At 38.0% G+C, this 8,788-nt stretch overlaps 1 protein-coding gene across 1 annotated transcript; it reads right to left on the reverse strand.

The window, feature by feature from the left end:
- Window positions 1-1,619: 1,619 nt before the first annotated feature.
- Window positions 1,620-6,480, reverse strand: ndufs5 (NADH:ubiquinone oxidoreductase subunit S5). Its single transcript, XM_038308367.1, has 3 exons — window positions 6,377-6,480; window positions 4,294-4,519; window positions 1,620-1,820 (listed from the first exon to the last, which is right to left on the reverse strand). Exons 2-3 carry the CDS (start codon window positions 4,507-4,509, stop codon window positions 1,716-1,718), a joined length of 321 nt encoding a protein of 106 aa, XP_038164295.1. The 5' UTR covers window positions 4,510-4,519; window positions 6,377-6,480; the 3' UTR covers window positions 1,620-1,715.
- Window positions 6,481-8,788: the final 2,308 nt, after the last annotated feature.

Below are 8,788 nucleotides of genomic sequence, written 5' to 3' on the forward strand. Positions count from 1 at the left end.
CTGCCTGCATCATCAGGACCTTCCTCAGGGAACGATTATTCTCACATCTGCTGATCATTTAGTTAAGCTTCAGAACCACAGGATGGTCCTTTAATAATTCATCAGAGTTCCTTTAACTGCGCGATGCGATGTTAAGGGAAACAAACCGGATGTGTTCATGAGAACCGCTGATTATAGATTAGGATCACTCAATGTAAACATTAAATATTTAAAGGAACTTTAAAAGCACAAGACAAAAATACACTAAAAGGATTCAGGATATTTAAAGAAAAATGATCCTTTCTGGTCTGAATTTGTTTACAAAAAGCTTTAGAAACACAAAAAGCTGTGAAGAAATATTTAATCTTTACAGGATTTTCTTAAAATTTTAAATACAGTTTTAAACCAAAGTAAATAAATAAATGCAGTAGAAAGCTTCACACCAGCCTAATCCCAACCTAATAGCCTGATGACAATTAAGATCTTAAACCTTTAGTGACGACCGTCTGGCGTCTTTGCAAAGTTCTCACCCAGCCTGCTCGCAGAAATTCAGCCGTAGGGAGGTTCCTCCAGCTGGTCACGCCAAAGCTTCTCAAACACACCGAGTCAAATCTTTGACTAGGCCACTGTCTAGTTCTTTATTTTTTAACCATTTAGTGGTTAAACTAAATGAACTTTCTGGTGTCACGGATCCGTCTAGCTGCAGAACCCAAACATCTTGGTTTAAAGCTTTTCTGCAACAATAAATTAAATTAAACTGAATCTTGCATTTATTCAGGTTATCTTTGGCTACGTTCACACTGCAGGCCTTAATGCTCAATTCCGATTTTTTTGTGAAATCGGATTTTTTTGTGTGTCCGTTCACACTTCCGACACTATGCGACTTGTATGTGATCTACTGTGTGAACTGAAAGCGTTCAACCGAAGTGTCCCGCATGCGCACTCGAGGACGAGATGACGTCACATGTAGCAAGCGTCCTCAGTGTTTGCGGAAGTAAACATGACTCGTAATACCGCAGCGTATATTGCGTTCTTTAAGTTCTTCTCCAACAGGAGCAGGCACATTACGAACAAAATCTTTTTAAGAAGATCAAAAAGAAAGACCCTCCCCCGGTTCCGGTAAGACCCTTCGAGTTTGGTCTGAATCGAGCGATCTTTCCAAATATGAATTAAGTCAGCAACCTCACTTTCTCTCCATTGACTGCTCTCTGTGTTATCTTCCGCCATGGTTGTTAGTTTTTCCCGCCTCCGCTTAGTAGGACGCAGATTAGTAACGTTTAGTAACATTTGTCAAGTATCAATGACGTGTAGGTCGGATGAATGCGACCTGGCCGTACAGACACAGGTCGCATTTGAAAAGATCAGATACGTATCGGATTCAGGACCACATATCCAAGTGGCCTGGGTCGCATTTGAAAAAATCCGATCTGTGTCGTTCAGACTGTCATAAAAAGATCAGATACAGGTCACATATGGTCAAAAAAATCGGAATTGGGTCACTTCAGGCTGCAGTCTGAACGTAGCCTTTGTTACCTTAATTTGTTTCATAATAAAAACATTTAACTAAATAAAACAAACTTATAATCTAGATGTCTACAGAGCTCTGAAAACTAACAAGAAAGGATGACATTACAAAAACAGAAGATGTTAACATTTATTTGGAAACTTTTACAGCGGGACAGGAAATAAAGATGTCTGAGTGACTTGAAAGAGAAACTGAGGACAGGTCAGATCCTTCATGGAGACTTGTCAGCTTCTCCGACGTGGTGGGATGGCGGGGTGTACTTCCCTTCCTTTATCAACTTCTCACGCTGCTGGCGGATGGCGTACAGCCTCTGATGCTGCAGGGATGAAGAAAAGACCAGTTTAAACAAACACAAAGCGTCTTGGTTCAGCTGATTTCTTTCCACCTTTAAATCCTGCTGAAACACACCTTCACACAACAGAGCAACGGGGAACTAAACCTCCTACCTTGATAAAGGTTCTCGCACTGAAGATGATAATCCTGTAGCAGCTGCAGATGGACTTTGATTTCCAAGCTGCTTCAACTTTATGACGCATCTTTAGTTTAGTTAAAAAGCAACCCAATTATTTTTCCTCTGTGGTTTTTTTTACTTCATTTACTGAAGCAGACTTCTGTCTGTCCCTGTTCTAAAGACGGACTGTGGCCGTGACTCGTCATGATGTCTGATGGAGCGAAAAAGAAAACAAAACGGCAACCAAAAAATAGTCTTAATGGAGACTTTTTTCTGCTCCACCATTTCTCCAAAGACGGAGACGTTACTAATGAGCAGGACGGAGGATCTCAGTTTAGACAGAACTTTCTGCTGCGGCTGCAGGTCAGTCAGTCTATGGTCTGCTGACATCAGACTGAAAGGCTGACTTTAATTTAACGGTAGCAGAAACAGAGCAGGGACACAGTGCAAACAGCAGCATTTGGTTTTGGTACATTTAAAAAAACAAAAACAAGTCATCTATGATCTATATGAAGGGTTCCAAAACTTGTGTGAAACTAAAAATAACAATGGAGACTCCCATAAACCTTTAAACCTTCACTCTATATTTAGTTTTACTCTGTAAAGTGCCTTGAGATGACATGTGTTGTGAATTGGAAGCCTGATAAACCAGACTAAATGTGAGATTAAATGTGTAATCTAGTCTGGCCCTGATGAATGAGACATCGGACGATTGTTGATGAGAACAACCCGTTGTTTTTCAAACCATGTCTGTGCCTATTGGCCAACGCTCTGACCAATGAGGGCAACTGACTGTGACGTAGGAAGCTCAACAGGAAGCTGGTGGGGGAGTGTAAACAAACAGTAAAACGGCGAATACGTCCTTCTTAAAAATGAATGAGCGTAGAGCCTCTTCCTGCTCATGTTTCAACGAAAATAAAAGCCGGATAAACATCAGTTGGAGCGCGACTCAAATCGAAGAACCTTTGGGAGCAGTAACATCCACGTTTGATTTAAGCTTAGGTCAAACCGTCCGACGTTTTAATCTGCAATCTGATTTATTCTTTCCATGTCACACTGACTGCAGTTCGTATAGAGAGGATCCTGCTGGTCAGAGTGAGCAGATCCCGATCTGTACAGAATTTTTTCACTTCTGACTTTGTTCCCCACTAATTCCCCACTAAAAACCCAAATGAAATCCCAAAGCTAAAAAAAAACAAAAAACAGCTGGAACAGCTACAAAGCAAAGCCTCACTTCATGACCTGCGCAGTAAAATAGAGGATTTTAACATATCCAAAATGAAAGGAAAATGCAGCAATGAAGGCCAGAAATGTTTTTGGTTGTTTTGTAAAGAATTGAGAGCAAGCTTTTAGCTAGCAATGGATACAGGCATTCATTTTATACCCTTCACTAAATATATTAGAATTTTACACCCTGATTTTGGGATGTATGGCTTTGGTACGCCCTAATTTTTCCCCTGGAAACTTTGCTTAAATGTTCAAAATTTCAGATACTGGAGGTTGAAAAATTTTACTTTCGCTGCTCGACGCGCCACATCAACCAATCAGAGATGGTGATCTGGGAGCTGGCAGGGAGTCAGACACAGCACTGATGATACAGAACGCTATGATCACTCCTCTGAAACCGTTTATTAACGTCTAAATTAACTTAAAATGCTGAAACCTGCCGACAAAGCGTGTTCGCTTTTATTATCCTGGTGCCTGCAGTTTGTAGCACATTTTATAAGTATTCTGTCCTCCTATAACGTATACAGCATTCTGCTTCTTAAAATGTTTTGGTGATTATTTATATCTACCTGACTTATTATTTTGATTTTATTCTGTATTTTCTCCCAAAGCAGATGTGTTACTTAGCAACCAAGTCTTAAAAGTCTTAAACCCATGAAATTGCTGCTGAATTGCTGCATATTCTGAATAAAGTAGACCCGACATCTCGATCTGATCTAAGAAAATCAGTCAGGTTTTCATCCCCGTTCGCTTTCAATAAGCAGTAAATGCCACAAACTCTTAGGACATGAATTTCTGTTGTTGTACAATAATGTTCAATGTGTTAAGGACTTTAAGAATAGTTTCTCCCAGGAGTCGGTAAAACTTTTCTTCTCCTTTATGCTGCGTTCACACCAAGAGCGTCTAATGTGACCGCACCACTACAGGGAGATCTCTGGTCATTTGCATGAAAAAGGAAAACGCCAAATGATGCAACTCGGATCCTCTGCAGCCGGTTTGTTCATTCTGAGCTTTGTTTTCACACAGTTCTTACACTCGTCTCAGTTTTTGGACACCATTTATTTAAAATGGGAGCTACGTCCTGCACGGATACAATCAGAAAATCCCTCACCGTCTTCTGCCTGTGCATGCACTCATAGAAATCCTCAAACTCCATCAGGCACTCCTTCTTGGCTCGGGTCTGACCGATGCCATGAGCGCACTCGATCCATTCTTTCTCGAAGGCGTGGCAACGGGACGCCCGCTTGTACGGCTGCTCTCCGCTCTGCAGCAGCAGCCAGCGGTCCACGTTGATGCCGAGCCGTGACTGCAGGTCAACAAAGGGCATGGTGCTGGCGCTGTCAACAAAAGAAAAGGAGGTGGAAGATTTGGACAGGAAGCAAGGGAGTTTAGGATGAGCACTAAACATAGAGAAGTAGAACTTAGATGTGCTGCGTTCCTGTACAGCTAAAGCAGGATGGACGAATATTCAGCCTGTTGATCTAACAGGACTTAGATCAATAATTACTGGAACATTTCCAAACAGCTGCAAATATTTAAAACCAGTTTCTAATTTGTAACACCTTTATTTTGTTTGTGGGATTTTTATTTTTTCAATAACTCCTGCTTTACAACTTCAATGCTTAAAGGAATAAAATAATAAAATTAATATTGTATGCACTTGGATTATTTTTCCATCCTATCAGAACCTGAAAGTCAAAGGGATAATGTTCTAAAGTTTTACAGTGTCTTCACAACCTTATTTTTCTCTCTTCTGTAAACGGTTGCAATGCAAGAAAAATAATTTTCCAAAGGGGATTAGTAAAGTAATTCTGATTGAACCCTTGAGGTCCTTAATATCATGAACTTAATAGCATTCACATCTTTTCAAATGTTCTAGTAACTATCTGCATAATCTGCTGTTTTTATTCAGGTCTTTACTTACTAGATAAAGAAATGATTACTTTCCTCAGATACTGAAATATGTGTTTTACCATGTGGAATAAAATAGTGGGATAAAATAAATTTACACTTCAAAAACTTAAAGTTGGAGTTTAATTGCAAAACTTTCTGCTGCAGTTTTTGCTCATATGTTGCTCCATGAGATTATCAATAAACCCTGCCCAAACATACATATGTATATATGTATGTATATATATATATATATATATATATATATATATATATATATATATATATATAGATGAATAACATGATTATGTTTAGCGGCAGTATACAAAAAGAAATTTCGTTCAGTACAGCTCTCTTCTAAAGTAAAGCGGTGATAAAAAAGTAAACAAACACTGTACATGTTGCTGTTCATTAGCTGATTTAAGACAATTTGTGAATAAATATACAAGTTATTGTATTTCATATGGTGTTAATGTAAGTTAAAATGCATTTAAATATTATCAGGTACAAATTCATATAACTTTTCTTAATCTTCAGCATCCTTCAGGTTCACCTTTACAGTAATACAATCCCACTGCATATTTCCTTGATAGCAGTCTGAGTGATTTTAGAGCCACAAACATAAATATTATATATTATTTTGATGAAGTTTTTAGGTCCATTCTGTCTAACTGCTGACACCAAACCATAAAATAACACAAATCAAACTGAAAATAAACATTCCACAAATCAAGAAGCAAAGAAAACAATGTGGATAAGAGACATTTCTATTATAGTATTGCTTACATTTTAAACCTACAACCAGTGTGTAACAAATTCCCAGATGTTGTTAAATAATTGATCCACTAGAACAATGTCTCTGAAGAGGATATGAAGAGGTCACAAATTTAAAGATATTTACAGACTTTATTTTAAGTCCAATATTCAAATGATGGATAAATTCCTGGCAAACCAGTAAAGCAAACTATTGAGTCTGTTGGTTTTCCTCCTGCTAGCCAAACGGCTAACAGATAAACATAAACACAAGGGTTCAACGACGTTCATTGGAGGAAACAAAATAGTAGATGAAATATATAAACACAGTAAATACTTCATATAATAAGCAATGTGTGTTTATTTTTGCAGCTGAAGACTGACTCTGTCCGCAGGTTCTCCTTCAATGACAGGATGCTAATGCTAACAATCTTTTTCGAATTAATTTACCGAATTAAAACTGTCTGATAAAATTAAATAAAGATTGAATGCAGCTTCTTATATGAAATGTCATATATCTTTAGGTCGGGCGTTAAAATGTCTCTATTTACCGTATATCCAAGTTTCCTCCGAGCGGATTTAACCTTCCTCCGCTTTACGGCAGTCGAAAACACGGCCGTAAAGTGATTTGTTCTGGCTTCTAAACCGGTCATAAGGAGAGACAGCGCCTCTCAGCGGATTCAGAATGTAGAGCAGGTGATATATTTATTTATCTTTTTAAAATAAACAGTTTATTATTGCCTGAATATTGTCTCTTATTTGCGGTATCATTTTACGATGTGGTGGAATAATAATTTATATTTTATTCTCTAATAATATGGTGAGATAGTTTGGGGATGTTTTTCTTTTTACTTTAGTTTTTCATTATACTTTCAAAAAAATTACATTTAACAAGGCATTACATTAGTTCATTAAGCTTTCTGTTACTGTGTCTATTTTTGTGTGTCTAACTTGTTGTATTTCATCATGCTAAACTAAACTAAACTAAACTAAACTAAACTAAAGTAAACTAATGTCAACCATTAGCCAACAGTCAATATACTGTTGGATTAAAAAAAGGAAAATTGGGAAACTTGATTTTTTTTTATTTTTTGCAATCAATTTCTTGTATAATTCAAATATTGACAAAGGGAATAAATTATGTACGAAATTAAACAAAAATAAAATTGCAAAAATTGGAGTTTAATTGAAACCCTTCTGCCATGAGTATGGGCTGGAAGTCCCAAGGTCAAAATGGAAGACACCTCCTAAGGTAGTTGAGAATGACCGAGCTAAGATCCTATGGGACTTCAAGATCCAGACTGACAAACAGGTGATGGCTAACCAACCAGACATCGTGTTGATCGACAAACAGCAGAAGAAGGCAGTAGTGATAGATGTGGCAATCCCAAGCGACAGCAACATCAAGAAGAAAGAACAAGAGAAGCTTGAGAAATACCAAGAGCTGAAGGAGGAGCTAGAAAAGATGTGGAAAGTAAGAGCAGCAGTGGTGCCAGTGGTAACTGGAGCACTGGGGGCTGTGACCCCCAAACTGGGAGAGTGGCTACAGCAGATTCCAGGTAAAACATCAGAGGTCTCTGTCCAGAAGAGCGCAGTCCTAGGAACAGCTAAGATACTGCGCAGAACCCTCAAACTCCCAGGCCTCTGGTAGAGGACCCGAGCTTGAAGATGACACATTCCACCCCACGAGGGGTGAGAAAACAGTTTAGTTTATATATATATATATATATATATATATATATATATATATATATATATATATATATATATATATATATATATATATATATATATATATATATATATATATATATATAATGCATATATATAGTTACTATGTAACTTGTGTGATCAGTCTATATGAAATGTTTATTTATTTTGGAATTGAATGCTGCATTCTATATATATAATATGTAGTATAAAATTGCAAAAACCTGCTTCATAAGTTTGCCCACTCCTAGACTAATATCTTCTCCTAATGTTAGTGAATCTGTTTAAATGTTAACAAATTATTGAAACCAAATTTCAGCATTTTGCCCCCCCCAAAAATCCAAAAAGTAGATGTGCACAACCAATAGATGACCTTGGAGTCATGTTTGAGAGCAGTTTGAGATTTTACAAATCAATTGACATTAGGACTAATTTATATCAACTATGTTTTTCACCCAGATAAACCCTTTTTTTTTATCATACAGACTTTTAGAAATCTATTCATGTGTTTATGAGCTCGAGAATTGAGTTGCAGGGGCTGCTCAGTGGCGCAGTGGGTAGCACTGCTGCCTTGCAGCAAGAAGGTTCTGGGTTTGATTCCTGGCCTGGGGTCTTCCTGCATGGAGTTTGCATGTTCTCCCTGAGCATGTTTGGGTTCTCTCCGGGTACTCTGGCTTCCTCTCACAGTCCAAAAACATGACTGTTAGGTTTGTATGTCCTGTTTGTCTCTGTGTCTGCGATGGGTGTACCCTGCCTCTCGCCTACTGACAGCTGGAGATAGGCACCAGCACCCCTCTCGACCCCAACTGGGACAAGTGTGTCAGATAATGGATGGATGAATTAACTATTGCAGCGCACTCTGCAATCAACCATCTTCAGTTAGTTCAAAATGCTGCTCGCTTTTTAACCAACATTCCCTAAACTCAGCACATCAGCCCAGTCCTGCTTTCTCTTTATTTTAAGACCGATCACAAGGTCGATCTAAAGGTTCACAAAGCAGCTCTAGAAGTCGCTAGAGCTACAGTAGGTATGATGTTATGTTCAGGCCTTCTCAATCACTGGGAAAAGGCTACTGAATAAATTGTCTCTTGACATTTGTACGACTACTGACTGAATTTGTCATTTTTCAAACCCTATTTATTCAGACTGGCTTTTAGCATTCAGTATCATAGTTTAATGTTAATTTCTTCTTCTTGAACTTTTTTCCTTTCATTCTGTTTTCTGTCATGTTGATTTTATACACAGCACTTTGG

Source organism: Cyprinodon tularosa, unplaced genomic scaffold (genome assembly GCF_016077235.1).
Source record: "Cyprinodon tularosa strain WSP-4 unplaced genomic scaffold, ASM1607723v1 ctg635, whole genome shotgun sequence".
Classification (NCBI taxonomy): Eukaryota; Metazoa; Chordata; class Actinopteri; order Cyprinodontiformes; family Cyprinodontidae; genus Cyprinodon; species Cyprinodon tularosa.